At 33.2% G+C, this 21170-nt stretch overlaps 1 protein-coding gene and 1 non-coding gene across 4 annotated transcripts in view; both read left to right on the forward strand.

Moving 5' to 3' along the window:
* The window catches only part of ZNRF2 (zinc and ring finger 2), a 95999-nt gene extending 78044 nt beyond the window's left edge, over positions 1–17955 (forward strand). The window contains exons 3-5 of one of the 3 annotated variants that reach the window (XM_045564230.1): positions 6455–6560; positions 12862–12941; positions 16014–16096. In XM_045564230.1, the coding sequence (XP_045420186.1) occupies positions 6455–6560; positions 12862–12919 (164 nt within the window). In that variant the 3' untranslated portion in view covers positions 12920–12941; positions 16014–16096. Of the gene's footprint in view, positions 1–6454; positions 6561–12861; positions 12942–15994 lie in introns of all 3 variants that reach the window. The other 2 variants (XM_045564229.1, XM_045564228.1) reach the window with 2 other exon arrangements.
* Positions 12181–12319, forward strand: LOC123647885. The gene has a single exon (XR_006738414.1). It is a non-coding gene; the product is annotated as a small Cajal body-specific RNA 21 (non-coding RNA).
* Positions 17956–21170: the final 3215 nt, after the last annotated feature.

Here is a 21170-nt window from a genome sequence, read left to right on the forward strand (position 1 = left end):
GAGATAATTTAATATGTGCAAGTATTTATTATTAAACCTGGTGAGCCCCAACTTTTTATTCTTTGAGTAATTGCTTCTTACTAATGTTGTAAATTTTTTTAATTCTTGATTTTTCTAGGGATTATTTCACATTTCAGCTGCTTTTGTTTTCTACTGCTATCATTGAGGGTTCAAGAACAAAAAATAAATCTTCAGGTAAAATGCCTGATCCATAATAGTGCTTGGCATTGTATTTTGCTGAAAATATCACATACCTGTTTGGATGCTTGATCTGAAAATAAAGTTGTGATGATTATGAAATTTTCGCATGGAGTTTTTTTGGCTGCCTCTAACAAATTCAGTCTTATTTGTTGGTTTGGTGTTTTGGGTTTTTTTTTTTTTAAGAATTTTGGCTGTTTGCTTTTTTTTTTCATGTTGTCTTGATCTGCAATAACTATATGGATATGTGCTTGGACCTGCTAAATATTTTGATTTTGCATATTTGGCTGCTTGAATTTTAAGTAATTTCTTTGGACAACGCAAATTTTAAGAGCTTGAGAGGCTATAAGTGAAATACCAATTAACAGAAGTTTGTAACTAGTTTATAAATGTATATTCATTATCTACTATATATTTTAAGGTTTCATATTTTACCAACATTAAATTAAAAATTCAGTTTCTCAGTTGCACTGGCCACATTTTAAGTGCTATTTTCAGGCCATATATGGCTAGTGGTGACAGTCGTGGACAGCACAGATAAAAGACTTTCTTTCATCACAGAAAGTTCTGTTAGACAGGGCTGTTTAAAACTGTGTAAGCAGTACAGTGTAAGCTCATTTCTGATACCAGTTTTCATAATGATTTAATAACTTTGTGACTAGTACTAAGAATACTGCCTCTAAATATGTAGCCATCCCCAGCTTGAGTATTTAAAACTTAAAGTTGTCTAAAATGGTTCATTTGCTTTGGTACTTACGCTACTTTAAAGTGAAATTGTTTCTCATAGCAAAATTCATGAAGTAGGAAAAAGGCCAAGGACTTAGCCTAAATTTGAATCCTGACCCCAGGACTTACTAGTTTAATAACTTCTGGTAAGTTACTTTACTTCTTTGAGCCTCAGTTTCCTTATGTGTAAAATGGAGGTAACAATAGTTGCCTCATAGGATTAATGTACGACTTAAATATGTCTAAAAGCACATAACAAAGGGGACATTTGTAATGCTTTTAAAATATGAAATGAAGCCAAAACGTTTATAAATTAATTAGGCAGTGTCTTTTGCATGGAGTTTTTCCAAGCCTGGCAGTTATAATAGGTGCCAAAAAATGGCTAGATCAGGAGTATCCTATAGAAGTTCCTGGTTGTCTTGGGGTTATTTGATGGCATTATATAAGTTTGAAACAACTAGAATGCAAGGATGGGGAGAAAAAGAAATTGGAAGATGACCACTTTTGTTTTTGGAGAGGTGCATACAATATTTCCTGATTAAAAAAACTAATATTTTGTATAGTGTTTTTATAACATACGAAGTTTTTTGTCCACATAATTCTTTAAAATTTCATCTCTATAATATTCTGAGTACCTTTGGTGTACTAATATTAAAGAAGAGTAAAAGGAGACTTGAGGTTGACTAACATTTTTGAGGTTATGTAGCTAATAGAATGGGAATTCATATGAAGTTTAAATCTTAGCTTTCTTCTTCAGCATGTCTTTTCTTTGATAGCAGTTGTGTTCCTGAGGCAGGTGTATATTTCAGAATCTCTAGGAATAGAACTCAGATACATATACCTTTTTTTTCTGTATTGAGAATGCACCCCCATAAGTGATTCTGTCTGTTGTCCACCTCTGGTTAAAAATCATTGCTGTTTTCTAGTCTTTTAACTGTTCTTTTCCTATATTAGTATATCTAAATTAATGTATGGATCATATGAGTAAAACAAAGAGACTGGTAAGCAATGGCACTGATTTAACTTTTACTACTCCATATGTTTAGGTAGGAGATCAGCAACATGTATTAAAAAGCAACACAACTTTAGTTCCCTATTTGCAATCTCATACATCTCCATTGATCATCATTGGTGAAGGAGGATTCTAGACTAGCCAACTGTGGTAGTTAAATCTGTTAGTGTTCCCTTCTCTGCTTCTCTAATACCAGTTTTGTCTAGTTAGTATTCTGCCCCAAGGTATTTCACACCTTAAGTGTTAACTTCTTAGTGCCTGTGGATTGTATCTTCATAAATATTGTCAATTGGTTGACTAAAGGTTTTTAATAATCTTTTCCCAACTGTCTTGAAGATGTTTCAGTGTCCTGGATTTAGTAGTGTTTCCAGGCTCTATTTAACTATGACTACATCACATTACTAACAATTCTTTCACATTTATAAAACTTAGTTCCCCTTGTGAAGGCAAAAGCTCAAAAGTTTTCTTTGAATGAAAGTATCATAGTAGGGGTGAGAGAGAGGAATATTTTAGCAAATCCCCAGGTAAGCAAAAATTAATCACATTGCACAGTGAATTCAAAATTTTCAAAACTGAAAATGTTTTCCAACATTCAAAGACAGGTTCTATTGGCAACAAGACTTTAAAATTTGAAAATTAAGCATTTGCTAGTTGAAGCAGTAGCCATGAGGTTTTACAGTAAGAGTAAACTGCCTTCTGACTCAAGAATTGGTTATCAAAATGCAGTTGAGCAGTGGCTACAATATGTCAACATTAGCTTTTAATTTTCTGAGCAGAAATAATTTTATTATAAACTATTTACAGTGGATATTGGGCTGCGTCTGCATCGAAATCAGTGTATTTGGGATTTTTTTTTACATAGGTGTACCTTTCTTTTTTTTTTTTTTTTTTTTTTTTATTTCAGCTCATCATGGGGGTACATAAGTTTAGGTTATATACATTTTCCATGTCCCACCCATCCCCCCGAGACAGAGTCCCAAGCGCGTCCGTTCTCATTCTCCAGACAGTGCGCCTGGCACTCATCATGTAGTCATACCTCCATCCCCTCCCCCCCCCCCACCTCCCCAGGTCTGCACCTTCAAGCATGACCATTCCCCAGAGGGTGTGCAACGCACTCATCATGTAGGCATACGCCCATCCCCTCCCCCCACCCCCCATCCCAGTCTGATATCCAATTGGTATCCTTCCCTGATGTACATTTAGGTGATGATCAGGGAAACCAGTTTTCTGGTGAGTACATGTGATGCTTGTTTTTCCATTCTTTGGATACTTCACTTAGTATAATGGGTTCCAGCTCTCTCCAGGAGAACCAAAGAGATGTCGTATCATCGTTATTTCTTATAGCTGAGTAAGGTGTACCTTTCTTGATATAGGAAATACAGTTTTGAAGGGTAGCTCTGATTTTTTTTCATTACTAGGTTTTAAGGGAATTTATGACTAAAGTGACTACCTTTATTTTTTTTTCTTTTCTTTTTTTTTTTTTTTTTTTTTGAGACAGTCTCACTCTTTGCCCAGGTTAGAGTGCCATGGCGTCAGCCTAGCTCACAGCAACCTCAAACTCCTGGTCTCAAGCAATCCTCCTGCCTCAGTCTCCCGAGTAGCTGGGACTACAGGCATGCGTCACCATGCCTGGCTAATTTTTTTTTCTATATATATTTTTAGTTGTCCCTATAATTTCTTTCTATTTTTTTAGTAGAGACGGGGTCTCGCTCTTGCTCTGGCTAGTCTCAAACTCCTGAGCTCAAACGATCCACCCGCCTTGGCCTCCCAGAGTGCTAGGATTACAGGCATGAGCCACCGTGCCCAGCCAAAGTGACTGACTTTAATACAGCATTCTGAATTAAACTAAAAAGATTTTTTAAACTTAGTACCTGCAAAGCATATGAGGGATAATTCTTGCCCCTGTCAATTTTAAAATAGCATTATATTCTTAAAATATATATCATTTTGTTAATTATGGGCAGATTGGATTTGCCTTTGTTGTATTATAAATTTTCTTGTAAATAAGGTAAAACTGAGACCTTTTAAAATATTAAAATTATTTTCATCTCAAAGACTTTATTTTTTAAATTTTCTCTCTCTCTCTTTTTAACCTAAGTTAGAGACCTCTATATAATAGAACAGTGGCAGGTTTTTCGTTTTGTTTTTCCCCTCAGACTTTAAAAAATCTGTTGCAATAAAGAAATGAGACCTAACATAGGTTAATGTAAAAGTGTTGCAAGACAGTTATTTTTTCTGTCAACAATGTATTCAGAAGCCTGTACCTAGCAGATTTCTATTTATTTCCATTTGGTGTTGGTAATCATGGACTTATGTGGCAGAAATGTTTCTTTATATTAAAAGCTTTTTTATCTCATTTTCTTAATTTATGATAAATGATATTTGATGGTTCAGTTTTACTTAAATCTAGATGCATTACTAATATATTCCAAAAGATGGAAAATGTGATACCCTAGTCCATCATATACTTCTTTGTTGAACGTTACAGCTCTGAAAATGAGATGTGCTTTAAATTGATGTTATGTCATGGTTTAATGGAAGCATTTTTTTTCTTATTAGCTGGTATATAAAGCTAATGGTGCATCATTGATGGTCCTAGGTTTGATAAAAAGTGGTAGCTGATTTTTTTTGAAGTTTGTTATGGTACTTATATTCACATAATTCTTTTTTAAAATGTTGATATATCTGTGGTAAAAAAGAAAAATCTAAGTGGTAAGAATATACGATATTATTTGGAATTATAGTCCTTTACTAAGATTTTTTTTTTTTCAGTGTTTCCTTCAGATCCTTTTCTTTTTGTTCTCACTGCTATCATCCTAGCTAGGTGCTTTGCATTAAACTGGTTCCCTATTCTGAATCTTCTCTTGAAAGATACCAAAACAATAAGAGAAAAATGGAGATCAAAAAGAGAAAAGGCTTTGGGGTATGGGGTGGGGTGGGGCTGGGGTAGTGGGTGGGACCTCCAGGTTCAAGATCAAAATAATGAGGAAAGGAAACTTGAGGGAAGTGGTAATAAACAATACTTTCTGTTTATCCAGCTTTGCTTGTCCAGAAATCTTTTCCTGCCTAGGCCTCTGATTGTAATATATTAGCTTGTGAGCTACCCAGTAGTTAGGTAAAATCACTCCTGACACATTTTCTAGATTCAGCCAGTATAAACCCTTCTTGTTGAGGCCTTTCCTCATTCTGCAGAAATTGCCCTGTAATCTCCTCCAGCCTTCTGAGTAAATCTGCTGATCTGCTGGTACCTTCTCTTTTGTAGACCATATAGCCCCCCCCCCATTTCCTCTTAATGCGCTGTCTCAAAATTAATAATTAAAGTGAGGAGCCACTTCTCATAGAATGAATTTTTCTATAAGGAACTGTAACACATATGTGCACAATTTGTTGGTTTTTACAGGAGGTGTGGGTGTATAAAAAAAATTTTTTTTTTTTTTTTTTTTTGAGACTGTCTCACTCTGTTAACCAGGCTGGAGTGCAGTGGCATCATCAGAGCTCATTGCATCCTCAAACTCCTGGGCTCAAGCGATCCTCCTGTCTCAGCCTCCCGAGTAGCTGGGACTACAGGCACTGGCCAATTTTTTTCTGTTTTTAATAGAGATTGGGGTCTCACTTTTGCTCAGGCGGGTCTCAAGCTCCTGACCTCAAGCAATCCTCCAGCCTCGGCCTCCCAGAGTGCTGGGATTACAGGCATGAGCCACCATGCCCGGCCTTAAATTAACCTTGCAACATAAAACATTAATTGACAGAAGTTTTTTTATTTTTTCAAAAGGAACTTTTGCTTTATAAAGGGGTTTACCCCTGGAATATTTTAACACTGCCAATATTTAACACCATAGAGTTTTTAAAATACCCTGCAGGTCCCTCTGGAAGCCACTCTAATTGCTGCCTAGAATAATAGGTTTGGCATTGTTATGGAAAAAGATTATGAAGAATTGCTACATCCATGTCTGAAATTCTCAAGTTTCCAAAAGTCTCTTTCAGAATCTACACAAAAGCTTTGATCTTCCTTTGCATTTTCTTGAGTTAAGCAGCCATTTAAAAGTCCCATATGCAGGATGATTTCTTGAACTATCCAATTTTGTTATTTTAGAATTTTAAAAATTATGGTAGTATTTTATTTTCCTATCTTTTCTGCCACATTATACTCTAAACTTTTTTGAACTATCTTGGGCACCAAACTAATATAGATTAATAGGAGAAGGAAAATGAATTCCACATAATAAATAACTGACTTACTGATAAGTTCTAGAGCAAAATCCTTTGCAGTTTGGGGAATTCTGTACTGTTTTTGCTTATTGTAATGCCTGAGTAACTTAGACGTGGAAATGCAAGACACTGTAAGTAAGGGTAAACATTATTCACTTGTTTATGAATAGTATTTCAGATACAGATGCTGAGTTTTATGTATTTCTGATAAGACAAGATATGCTACTCTTTATATATTAACATTCACATAATTCTTTTTCAATTTAATGCATAATTTTATTGTCCTGAATTGATTTTCTCTTTCTTCAGAGGATGTACTGAGTAAAGATGCTGGGGAATGTGCAATATGCCTTGAAGAATTGCAACAGGGAGATACCATAGCACGACTGCCTTGTCTATGCATATATCATAAAGGGTAAGTTTAGTTTCATGTTAACCAAGTTGATGTTAGAGTTTCAAACATTTCAAACATTGTAGTTGGGGCTGAAAAGGTTTCTTCTTAGTTGAAACAACCCTCCACCCCACCACACACACAGACACACACACACACACACTCTCTCTCTTAACAAAATAATGGCCTTTTTTCCCTGTTAGAACTAAGATTTGAAACCACATCTATTTGTATCCACAAGCCTACCATTTTTTAAACATTTACTATAACCCAGGTATTGTCCGTAGCTTCTTAAAATAGGTTGCCTCATGTAAGCCTTGTAACAACCTCATTTTACAATTTTAAGCTAAGGGACGGTAGGGAATTTTCCAAGGTTGCTTGGCTAGTAAATAGCAGAGCTGAGATTACAGTAGATTTGGAATCTGCATGACTCCCAAGCCTGTCTGGTTTCTTGTAAGGTCATCTTGTTTTCAGTGCAATACTTTAAAATTTTAGGTAAAAGAAAAACTACTTAATGTAACTACAAAAAAACCCCAGAAAACTATGACTTTCAAACCAATGAAAATGAGAGGGAATTGTACTGGGTGGAGGAAAACAGAGTAAATAACATAAAATGAGGTAAAAAATAAATCCAGATATATCAATAATTATAATAAATCTACATGAAATACACTCACCAGTTGAAAAACAGAATGAAAAGTTGGGATATGTTATTGATAAGCAACACACTTAAACATAAGGATATAGAGCAATATGAAAGTAAAAGGATAGAAAACTACATCCAGGCAAATACTAACAAAAAGAAAACTGATAAAGCTAAACTATAATAGTATTAGACAAAGTAAACTTTACAGCAAAAAGCGTTATTAGGGATAAATAGAGTCACTATATAAGATAAAAAAGTATATAAAATTCTATTTTTTGTATATCTAGTAACAATCTCACAATAAACTATAAAACTGTCAGAAGAAATTGACAAATCTATCATAATAATGGGAAATTTCAACACAACCTCTCACTGAGTCAAGCCGTACACACAAAAAGTGAATCAAAATCTGGAAAATGAGCAATATAGGTAATAAATTTGATCTAATGGATATGTATTTGTTTGCAATTAGGGGATACATGTTTTTTTCAAGCACACATGGAGTATTATAGAAATTGATCATGTCCCAGGCCATAAAGCAAGTTTCAGCAAACTACAAAGAATTGATACCATACGAACTGCTGTTCTCTGACTGTTAGATGTCAATAATAAAAAGATAAATAATCCTCACATATACTTCTAAGTAAGTCCTAGATCAAAAAGAATAATAGTGAAACTTAGAAAATACTCATAACTGAATAATAATGAAAAATTTTTGATGTGTACTTAGTGATTTTTGGAAAGTTTGTGTTAGAGTAGAAAGAAAGGCTGGAAATCAATAAGCCAAGTTTCTAACTTAAATTAGAAAAGTAACAGCAAAGGCCAGGTGCGGTGGCTCACGCCTGTAATCCTAGCACTCTGGGAGGCCAAGGTGGGAGGATCACTTGAAGTCAGGAGTTTGAGACCAGCCTGAGCAAGAGCAAGAACCTATAAGATTGAAAAACAATATATATATATAGTGTGTGTGTGTGCGTGTGTGTGTGTGTATATATATACTTACTACATTAATAAATCAAAGGAGAAAGACCATTAAATTAACTCAATAAATATGAGAAAGCTTCCAGTAAAATTCTATACTAACATATTAATGATTTTAAAGCAAAAGCTAAAAGAAACATTAGATAAATTATTAAAATTAATGAGTTCAGCAAGATTGCCAGATATGAGGTAAACATGGAAATCAGTTGCATTCGTATCCCAAAATCTGAATAAGAAAGAAGAAAATATAACTTTTTAAAAAACAGTAACATAATGACAACAGAAACTACAAAGGCTAGAGATATATTAGGAACAAATTCTACAAAAGATATACAAGACATTCAGAGAAAATTTTAAAATTTTATTGAAAGATATCATAGGTGATCTAAAGTAAATGTGGAGGTATACCACATTGTAGATAGGAAGACTCCATGTCATAAAGATGTAATTTTACCCCAAATTAATCTAGATAGTTAATACTAGCCCAATCAAATCTCAACTAGTTTTTTCCCATAACTTGACAAGTTGATTCTAAAAATATATATGGACCAAAGAAAGAGCAAAGGGCCAAGAACAGTCAAAACACTCATGAAGAAGAGCATTATATTGGCAGGACTTGTTTACACATTTATTATAAGACCATATTACTTAAGACAGTGTGGAAATGGGACAGGTAAGCCAATGCAACAGAATAGAGTTCATAAACATTCATGCCTATATGGAGAAACAGCATCGCATGGAGGTTAAAAGCATGGACACTGGAATCTGGACTCCCAAGATTTGAATCTCAGGCCCTCCACTAATTGGCTGTATGGATCTTGGCCAAGTTACTTAGTTTTTCTCTCTCTTTCGGTCTGCAAGATGAGATGATAATACCAATTTTATAGAGTTATGAGGGTTTAAATGAGTTTAATTTTGGAAAGTGATGACAGATAATAGAGGCTATATAAATGTTTGTTGGATAGAATGAATGAAAATTATTGATTTGCTAGAGATGGCCTTACAATGTAGTAGACAAAGAATGAACTGTTCAATAAATGGTACTGGAATCAATTGGTTATTGATATAGAAAAACATTTGAATCCCTGTCTTACATTTGAAGTAAACATCAATTCTAGGTCAACTGCATACCTGCCTATGAAAATCAAAATCTAAAGTGGTAAGGAAAGAATATAGGGAAATATTTTTGACCTTTTGGGAAGGAATTATTTTTTGTCTAAGCTAAACCTTTCCCCCCAATTGAAAAACTTAAAGATTGATAAATTTGGCTATATATTAAATTTAAAACTTATTTGTATCATGACACTGCAAAAAAAGCCAAAAACAAAACCTTAGATGGAGATTATTTTTCATGACAATAAAGGTTTGGTATCTGAAATAATAGTTTCCTTCAGTGATTGGCTATAATACAGTTAACTCATTGCATTTGGTAAATGAGAGAGTGAAGACAATATCAGTAACATGATCTGACTGGTTCATACATAATATTTCCCAGCACATTAATGTTTTTCTCCCTTGAGTTAACAGCAAGATGAAAGCATGTATGCTAACACAGCAAGCTGTGTAAGAATACAGTACTATAAGGATACCCCTCTCCCTATGTTCTTTCTGTTAGTTTAATTAGACCATGGCCTTTTTTTGTAGGTGCTTATTTCACAGTTCTCATGTTTTGTGTATTCATTGGCTTTTGTTTTCATAACCCAGCAGTCTCAATCCTTCTTTAATCCTTTCTGTGAAGCTAACTTCACCATTTTTAAAAAGCATATTTACTAGGAATAAATATGTTGCTCTGGTTATAAAATTGTGTTATTTGAGTGGTCTGCCTTTAAACTGATTTTCCCCCATAATCCCTGTTACTTTTAGTTTACAATTTTGTGGAAAGTAAAGTTTATCAAAAATGTGTATATTGGCCGGGCGTGGTGGCTCACGCCTGTAATCCTAGCACTCTAAGATGCCGAGGTGGATTGCTCAAGGTCAGGAGTTCGAGACCAGCCTGAACAAGAGCGAGACCCTGTCTCTACTAAAAAAAAAATAGAAAGAAATTATATGGCCAACTAAAAATCTATATAGAAAAAATTAGCCGGGCATAGTAGTGCATGCCTGTAGTCCCAGCTACTCGGGAGGCTGAGGCAGTAGGATCCCTTAAGCCGAGGAGTCTGAGGTTGCTGTGAGCTAGGCTGATGCCAGGGCACTCATTCTAGCCTGGGCAACAAAGTGAGACTCTGTCTCAAAAAAAAAAAAAAGTGTATATTGTATTATAGCTGAAATACAGATAATAGCTTCCTGCTAATTTATAAGGAAAAAACAAATCGAAATAGAAAATCTGGCAAAAATTGTTAACAGTCAATTCAGGAAAAAAAAAGAACCCCAGATAGCCAAAAAATGTACAAATATAGGTTGGTATACTTGGTGGATAACTCTGTAATAGCTATGTGTAGTACATATCCTAGAACTCAGTAATTTCACCTTTAGGTGAAACTCACCCCTAGAGAAATTTCACTTCTAGAGAAATTGTTGATCTTTTGCTCTAGGACGGTGTTGCAACCCAAAGTGCAGGTCTAGAAGAACATAAGGAGCTTGTGACAGAATATAAATTAGCACAATGCTTTATTCACTGAGAAAATCTTACTATGATTTAAATAAATAAATCAGTCAATAGTCAGTTGAACTGGTGTGATTAGTGACAAAATTAATTTATGTTCTGGGACTAGGTGAGGTGGCCTGATGCCTATAATTCGAGCACTTTGGAAGGCTGAGGTGGAAGGATTGCTTGAGGCCAAGGAGTTTGAGACCTGCCTGGGCAACATAGTGAGACCCCCGTCTCTGCAAAAAACAAAAACAAAAAAATTTATATTCTGATGCAAGCCCCTTATCTCAAAGAGTGTTCATAGCATCATTGAAATTTTCTATCAGTAAAAAAATGAATACATAAATTGTGGTATACTTATATAATGGAATACTATACACAATGAAAATGTCAGAATGAGAGTTGCTCATAATTGCAAATTTTAAACAAATTGAGTGACAAAAGCAAGTTAGAAAAAGCATAATACTATTTTGTGGTAGCATTTATATAAAAATTTAAACATGGGAACACTACTATATGTAGTTTTAGAATACAGACATACATAGTTATAGAGTAAGAAAATGCCTAAGAATGAAAAGCACCCAATTCAAGATAGTGATTTCCTGCTGGAGCTGGTAGAAGGAACTATAATATTTTAAATAACCAATGAAAATAGTTTAGAATGAAACATAAATGGATTGATAGCAGATTATATGTAAAGGGCCTGGGGATTTAAATGATTATTTCTCATGATGAGCCACATTTATATGGTTTTAAATTAAGAAGTACCCATTTTATTAATAGATCACACCTAGGTACTATTCAGATACACTGTGAATTAACACATCTGGAGTATTTTGTTTAGTTCTTAGTACTTCATTTTAAGAGGTATTCTGGTAGACCAGAGGACTCTAGAGCTAAGTGGGAGAGAACAGGCTGAAAACAATGTTATAAGCCTAACTGGGGATGTATTTAGAGAACAAAAGTCTTCAGAAATTTAGATATTGAAAGAACATGTTGATGAGGTACTTTACCTTTTTTCTTTTTAATTTCATCAGTCATTTTCACCTACCAAACCAACTTGTCAGGATATAAGAATGATAAATATTAATTTTGCCTTTCAGCATATCAGCCAAACCTTGTGGCTTTGTGGCATATGTCGCCAATGAAAATGTTGAACAGTTTGAATCCTGAACTTATTAACTGTTAGGCAAGTTACTTTACCTTTCAAGACCTTGATTTTATCATCTATTACAGCACTGTGACATAGAACTTTCTGCTGTGATGGAAATGTCCTATATCTGTACTATCCAGTAAAGAAGACTGAGCCATGTCACTGTTGAATACTTGAAATATGCCTGGTGTGACTGAGAAGGTGTATTGCAGGGTGGGATAGAGTTAAAATAAATATTCAATAATCACACATAAATATGGCCTTTTAAAATGTGATGAACTGGCTTGGTTTCCTGGGGGGTGGACTCAGCCTACTCCACCTCCCCTCAGCCAAGCCTAGAGTAGAGGGGCCAGGCATCCTCTCCCGGGGAAAGGCGTTTACGTAAGGAGCCTCGCCTGGGCTGTCCTAGCCTCACATTTACTTGGCCACGATAACCTGGCAAGTGGAGCTGGTGAAAAGGATGAAAAGTTAACTGATGAGAATTTAAAATTAAAAAATAAAAAAATAATAATAATAAAATGTGATGAAGTTTTGGCAAGGATTAAAATTTAAAAGCTGTTTTTTATTACATTGATGGGTAACACAAACAGGTTGACATATGCATAGATGGATAACTTTTAAAAAGAGAAATATCTATCTAAATTTGTCATTTAATTTTGAATATTGGTAAAGTGATAGTTCTATAGATGGTCTTTGGGGGATAGTTCTGTTTGAACTTTAAAGTACTTCACAGCATAATTTTGCAAAGATTTTTTTTCCTTAATGGCTTAGAATCATCAAAACAGGATAAACATATCCTTATCTTTTATTTTATTTGCCACATATAATCATTAAAAATATTGATTTTTTTTTTGCTGCAAGGATATATTAAAGTCAAGAAGTAAACATTTTTATTGTGGCTGTCATAACAAAAATAATTGAATGCAAGTATTTTAATTTTTCTGATTTTGTTCTTGTCTAGCTGCATAGATGAATGGTTTGAAGTAAATAGATCCTGCCCTGAGCACCCTTCAGATTAAGCATCAGATTCCTGTTTTATAGGTAATTCTCCCTTTTTGTTGTTTCAATTACTTATTAAACTCTTATCCTTAATTACACATTCTTAACCATTATTTTTATTCATTGTGGCATGTGCATGTATGTATAATATATGTATGTTTCAGACACTTTATTAGGCTACTGCATAGAAAACTCACATTTAAAAATACATTAACAACAATATGTTAAGTGCTACATTCTTGATATTGAAAATACTTTTGCTTATTTAATTTTAGTTTACTACTAAACAAAAGCCATAAAATACACATTATGACTTTATTTTCCCAGTGAGAAACCTGAGGGTCAGAGTAGTTAAGTTCCATGACTTTCAGAAGCAAGTTGTACCAAACTCATAAAGTTGTATATTTATATGTACAGCTTTTGTATGTCAGTCATACCTCAATAAAGAGGTTTAAGGAGGAAAAAAAAAAAACTCAGCAAGTTACATCAAGAGTCCAAGGTCATGCAGTTAGCCCATAGAATCAAATTATATATTCTTGTCCATAACTTCCCAGGTGCGTTCTTAGATAATATAATTCTGATCATTTAGCATTATTATGTGTCAGATATTGTTCTAAACATTTTACATCTATTAGCAACTCATCTAATTGTTACAACAATCCTTTGAGCGCAATACTATTACTATTCCTATTATACAGATGAAGAAATTAAGTATAGAAAGTTTACAAAACTTGATTTGTCAAGTCAAATAGCTAGTTTGTTGGTGGAGGTAAAATTTGAACCTAGGCATTCTGGCTCCAAGGACTGTTCTTAGCAATTTTGCTATTATTAGGTAGGAGCATTTTCTTTAAAGTTACATCATGGATTCATTCATTGAGTTTAATCATTCACTTTTGTATCCTTGGCGTGTAATAAAGTGCCTGTCTATGTAATAGGCAAAAAATAAAATCGAATTGAGTTTTAAGAATGAATAAAGAATTAGTTTTGCTCCACTGATTTAGCTTATTCATGGTTTTTTTTTAACATTATCTGAAAATGTTTAGTGAATTAAATGATACTTGGGTATTGCTTTTTTTCATATTTCATGAAGTATTATAAATTAAATGGCATCATTTAGCTTTAAAAAAAATAAAGGTTAACTTAATTGCTGTCTTCAAATATATGAAAAGCTTTTATGAAAAGACTTGCAGAAATGATGTAAGGTTGGATTGTTACATCAAGGCAAAACATTTTAGCTGATCCTGGAATTGTTTCAGAAGGAGTTAGAGCCTCTATGTTCAGAGACTCAAGACAGACAACGTGAAAGGCTGAGAATATTGAGAGATTTGAGGTAACTTAAAGCAGCCATAGCAACTGAAATGATAACTGCAATTGAGTGAAACCTCTGTCATATTAATAGTAGGGCTGTTCATGTGAAATGTGAAAGCCTTGGTAAAGTGTAGTAAAGTAAAAGACCATCAGCTTTTGAACCATCATACCTTAACACATTTAAAATATGAATTGAGGTAAGATTGCTGGGTAGAGAAGTGTAGTGATGAAGTGGTATTTTGAGATATGTGCACAAATGTGTTTATTTCACTATGGGAAAGGTTTTTTTTGAAAAGAAGAATGCTTTGGAATGTCTTTAGTATCACCTTATATCTGAGCCAATGAAGTGAAACTATGGTTAAAATTATAGAAGCATTTTAAGAGAAGTACTAAAAATCAGTGCTAATAAAATGAAATTTTAATCACAATATTTTACCTGCCAAAGCAATATGTCTCCTTCACCTGTAGGTAAAATTTGTCTCTTTAGAGTCTGTCTTAGTGAATTTGGGCTGCTGTAACAAAATACCTTAGACAGTTAATTTATGAATGACATACATTTATTGCTCACAGTTCTGGAGGCTGGAAAGTCCAAGATAAAGGTGCCATTATATTTAGTGTCGTTCCTCATTTATGGTGCCTTCTGTGTATGCTCACATGGCAGAAGGGACAACAAACTTCCTTAAGCCTCTTTTATGGGAACTCTAATCCCATTTATGAGGGCAGAGTCCTCATGACCATATCACCTCCCAGAGGTTCCACCTTTTAATACTCTTGCACTGGAGATTAGGTTTCAGCACACGAATTTGTGAAGGGAATACACCTTCAGACCACAGTAGAGTCAGTAACCTTTTCATATGGTATAAATTTTTTTCTTTTATCATCTGATCAGCTAAATTTTTCCTTTAGTGTCACAGTGAGCTTATGAGATATGTGGAACATGCATCTTATCTCATAGTCAGAATACCTATGTCTGTTGGTCTTAAATAGCATTTTCATTTCCTTGTATTACACATACGAATGTTCTCTCTATATATGTGTATGTGTGTGTATGGTGAGTTTGAAACTAGTTTACTATATGGAGCAAGTTGAACCCACAGAAATTTGAACCAATGGGTCTATCTGTATGGGCCTTAAAGAGTCATTTTTAAGAATTTATAGACATGGAATATCTCGATTCTTTCACAGTTTTCCTTCTGTCCTGACTTCTCTTATTTGTCAAATGATAAATTCTTTGTATACCTTAAACAGTCTTGGATTAAAAGCATATGGGTTTGAGGAGGATTCGGTGTTGTTAAAACATTAAAAAAAAAAAAAAAAAAGGCAATATGTAGCAACAAAGCCCAGCATTTCTGGGCTCATTCTTCAACTCATTCTTCAACATAAGAATTTAGTAATCAGCTCCAAACACAGATACATGAATATTTGAGGTTCTGATTAGTTAGGAAATAGTTCATTAGTTTTATTTTGGAGTTCTTAGTTATTTGGGGGAGATATTAAAAAATTAAGTATGTATGCATTCTTAACTTTGCTGTAGTCTTTGTTGTGGAAGGGAAATGACTTTGTGTTACGTATTTGATACATTTTTGTGACTATTTTGAGCTTTAATCGGTCCTTCTGTGTTTTGATCTGTTCTGCAACACACAGGTTTTATGAGTTTTTGGAATAGTAAGTAAGGGAATGAAAATTTATAGTTACTAAAGCAATATTCATGGCAAAATGGATGTTGTGTTTTGATTTGTTACTATTATGGGCCACTGCTGAAACTGAATTTATCTATTATTACACAGGTTTTCTTGTCTTTTCAAGATGCTTGAAAAACTGAGAGGACATGAAGACATGTCTCTGGAGAAACAAAAACGCGGGCATACTCAGCCAGAAATCTGAGTTTTGTGAGACTTGGTAATACAGAGATGGACAATCATATAGGAAGAAACGCCTGCTGCAGAGAGGACAGTTACCACAGAACTCAGTGTACCAAACATGCATATCAAGGACACACAGGGATTTTGAAAATGCTGCACATCCCTTATTAGTCATCTACATAGGTAATACTGATAAACGTTTTGTATTCAGACGCCAAAGTTAACTAATTCAAAAGTTGATTTACTTTTTATTAAGTTCTCTAGAGCTGTGCAACTAGTTCTGTTTTGATTTGTTTTGTCTTTCAGTTTGAGGTCTCTTTATTTTCCCCAACATAATGTTTCTGCATTCATCTGTTCTTAAATTGAAAAACCACATAATTTACTTCTTACAAACTAAAGTCTTAAATGTGAAACCAAGAAATGTAATGAAGCAGTAAAAACATTCTCTGAATGTAGACCATGATCTCAAGTTCTTCCGTTTTTTTTCTCCTAAGAGTAGAAAATAGACTTCTACATAGGAAAGCTAAAATATGGTAATATTTTAAATTAAAGGTTTAATATTATCAGAATGCAGTCCAAAGAATAAATCAAGTTACATAATTGCATTTTAATTAATTAAATGTAGATTTGTCTGCTGAATTGTAATTTATTAAATATATTGTTTCCTCTTAAAACTGCTCAACATTTAATCAGCAGTGAATCATCTTGCAGCTATGCAACTTTTGAAAAAATACAAATTACCAATTTTAAGTGTTGCCAGCTACAATAACTTTGTTTTAACGGGTATTTTTGTTCTTTTCACATAATTATTTTGTTGTGCTTTGCATCTCCAGTTAGTTTTCCCACATTTGGGTAGAATGTTTAGCAAGTTGTAAACTTAATAACTTTAGAAAAGGGTAAAATAAAATTTTTTGGAGTGGAACTTGGAATAATTTGAGGGAGATTTTATATACTTTTAAAAATCAGAATTTATTTGGGATGCCAGATTTATAGCAATTTGCATCTTTAATTTTCCAGAAAATCTGGAGGTTAGCATTTGATAAATGGTTTTTTTCAAAGCAAATATGAAGATTTTGTTAATTTATAATTTATTAATGTGTTATTACTGTAATTGAAAATGTTATATAGAGAGTTTTAAATCCAGTTTTGTGTAGAAAGAAATGTATTAAGCAAAATTATGTGAATAAATATTCCCACAAAATACATCTGAATGGTTAAAAATACTGGAAGAGAGCTGTGAGGGCTACAATAGTGAATGTCTTTTCTTTTTTTAAATATCAAAAAATACTGATAAGTAGATTTTGTCTTTTCAACATAGGGAAAATGTTATCAGTGAATATTTAGGTAGCGCACTTTACTTGGTATAATTGAAAGTTGCACAATACTGTTTCCTTTTTTGAAGCTTTCTTTAATGTATTTAAATTTTTTGCTTTTTTATTTAATGCTGCTACTGTTACTCTTATCTAAATTTTTTTCCCTACTCTATTGCTTCTGTTTCATATTTTTTAAAAGGGCAAGTACAGGAGCAACTGCTGCTACCCAGAAAAATTTGTGTATTATAAATGATTAAAAGAGTTTTTAATTGCTTTCTGTGTGATTCTAGATCAGATAACATTTTCTCTAAAGTTATGCTGTGAAATGCCTTTTGTTATGCTGCAATTTCTAAAAGAATCCAAAACCTCCATTGTGACAGCTGACAGCACAGTTTCATAGGTGCTTTTTAACCAGTTATGGAAAATATTCTTCCCTCAAGGGAAATATTAGAAAAAATTTTTCTATTAATATGAAATCTTAATTTGAATTTATTTTATTTCACATTTTCAATTTTGTAAGCTTTCATTCCCTCCTGCCCAACCCCCCTCAAGTAAAACTTCTTAGAATGTGAATAATTGATTTGTTTTCTATTATTGGTATATTGTGATAAGATTATTTTGTTGTCTTCCATTCTTAAAGGAAGAGATTTATTACAGCTGTGGTAATTAACTGTGTTCCTCTGGAAGTTGGTTTTCAATATAGTTTGCTTGTTAACTTTACTTTTTAAACTATATTGGCTTATGTTCATTCACCTTTTCTTCTTTATCCCGTACCATGCTCTCACAGCCCTGATAATTTCTCCCCTGTTTGTGTAAGGTTCTGTGCTGCAGCTGCTACAATAGAAGCTCCCGTGATTTTAAAGAAAGTTCAGTGTTTGGCCGTGTCAAGTGCTATTTGATTATTCTATTTGTCTAGAACAGTATTTACTTAAATCTCTTTATAGAAATCCCGTTTTTGTTAAAATTTACAAAAGTTGGCATTTTTACTTTAAATTCAGTCTCCATCAATGACTTCCTGAAAAGAACAATTTAGAAATTGAAAAAACAAAGTGTTTTTAAAGCCCAAATGCTCTAGTTTCTATTCAAAGTCAAGGTCATTATTCTGGAAAATATTATAAGTAATATTTTGTATAATGTCACTTATAATATTTGTGAATCTATATGCAAACACTGAATAGTATAAGTAGGACGTAAAATCACATTAGGTATTTAAACATTTAGCTAAAACTACTGATAAAAAAATATTATGGGAACATGATGAAGATCAAAAGCCTGGGTTATCAAGTTGGTTATAGCTTTCTAGAATCTTTGTAAATATTCATCTTCAAATAAGATCACAGTGCGTATATAGAGAGCAATATGTTCTGAAATTTCACTTTAGTGCCACTCTTTGTCCGTGATGGATTTATTGCCAATTTTGATTCCTCATTTTACTTTGATCTGGTTTTTTTTTTCATGCCAGAATGGTTAAGAGAAAGTAAAATTTTTCTGTTTTACTTTCTGCCAGAGAAATAGACTAAGCATAGTCTTAATATATGTTTTTCAGATCTGGTTACAAATCAGATTATAGGTTGTATTTTAAGAACAATGTTGTAATTGAAATAATGGTTTCTATAACTGATTTTTTGTGATAGGTAAACAACATTAAAAGGTCATGTTACATAATATATAGGTTTTGATTTCTTAGTGCAAGTCTTATATTTCTTTTATTAAATAAATGTTACACAATTACTTCAATTGTCATCCATGAGACATTTTACTATTACAGAACGTAGCCCCAAAATGACTGAGGAGATACCCTCAGTATATCTGCAGTATGTATTTAAAAGATTTTAGTTTGAATGAGTTAATAAAAAAGGCAGATTCCTTTTCAGAACTTGTTTGACTCAGCTGTATTTTTAAGTTTGGCTATAGTGAAGTTTAAGAGCAATCATTTGAATTAATTTCTTATAACAAGGTATAGGGGTATTCCTTTAAATGAAAAAGACTGTAAATCCCATGTAAATATTACCTTTATGTACTAACTTGGAGAGTAGAAGAGGGGAATTTTCCCAATAATAAGCTACATTTGAAAACAGCGTGAAACTCTGGGTTTTTTTAAATTCAAGAATAATTGAATTTATCATCTAGATGACCTCTGCACTATATGCATTGATAACAATATCCAAATCATCTTATTCTTTCACAGAGAAAGTTTCCATATAAATCAGATTGTTGGGAACTATGTAAAACTCTATTAGAGGTAAATGATGCTTATTAAATATGAGTAAGTTCGTTAGATGCTAGAAGTCTTCTAGTTCATCTGGGCCGTTTTCTTGCAATTTGATTTATCCTGAGGTGAACTCAGTATATATTTATCCTGAGGTGAACTCAGTATATATTGACAATGAGTGGTTAAATGTGAAGTACCCTTACTCAGTGTCCCTTGTTCTTCTGCAGATACTTGTACAGATACTTTCTTAGTTTAGAAAAAAATTCTAGCATGGTGATATTTTCTCTTTGGCCCATCCCCTTTTTTCCTGAAGTATATAACTTCTGATTTTTTTTTTTGGCTATGTTGTGAATAACAGTACTTAAATTATCTGTTTTACTGTCTAATTGTTTTTCTACCCAGGTCTTTTCATTCTGTAACTAAATTGCTGCTTGGTTTTCTTTAGAGGAAATTTGTACTTGGTATACCCCTAGTAATGACTCATATTCAGGAATAGCTGGTAAAACTTTTTTGGTAGTAATTTATTCAGACAATACTTTGAGTACCATATTCTGTGAATGCTGCACTTAGCTAAGAAATGGAATAGTCTTTTTCAATCACAGAATTCCTATATTAAATGGGAAATAAATGGTCTCCTAAGTCAGCTGATTCTCTGTGGAAAGTAAAAGGCATTGAAGAAAACCAGATATGTTATAATAATATTTAGTTTTAGTTGAAAATGCAATATTACTGTATTTAGGAGAGTTGGTTTATTTTCAGATATGTAAGCTATCATTAATTTTAGGTCAATGGCTAATAATAAGATAGATTTTGGTTGCTTGTTTATAGAGAGGCAAAGAACGGTATGTTATAAACTAACATCCCAGAAATAAATGAAAAAATTTTAAGTGAAACTACAGTATCTGTCAACCAATATTGTGTTTCTTAGTTCTGCCCTGACAGCGAGGCACCTGTCAGGACCCCTAGTCTTGGCACCAGAAACGACTGTTCTCCTATCACTAAATTCTTATGCCTTCCTGCTGATTTAGTAGGTTGAAATTGATAGGTACTGATGATTTATGTTTGATAAACTTAACACTTCTGCCTATATCCTGTTATCAGTAAACCTGGTGCCAGAATCTCAAAAAAGTTTCGTTATTAGTTCACAGCATTTTGAGTACCTGTGTGCATATGATACAGTTAGCAGACCCTATAGGGAAATAAAAAAATTTTGGAATTTGATGATGATCTTGATCTTTATTACACTAGTTCATTACATTTTATTTCTTTGTGATAACATTTATGTGGGTTTCATTGAAAATCATGGTAACAATAGATATTTACCTCTGTTGCTTTATTCATGGTCTCTATAACTCTTTCTGTAATACCTCTTAATTTCTTCTATTAGAAAGTATTTTCCTGTTAAATAAGGTATCAAAAGCATCAATCACAAGAAATAGAGAAAACCTAGTAGGAGTAACTTGTATTAGTATATTCTAAACTAAAATGGAACAATTCATTATTGATATTTTAATAGATAAATCTTTCAAATGATATTGCTAAATTATCCCGTCATTTAGAAATGGGGGGAAAAAAG

Source organism: Lemur catta, chromosome 11 (assembly GCF_020740605.2).
Source record: "Lemur catta isolate mLemCat1 chromosome 11, mLemCat1.pri, whole genome shotgun sequence".
Taxonomy (NCBI): Eukaryota; Metazoa; Chordata; class Mammalia; order Primates; family Lemuridae; genus Lemur; species Lemur catta.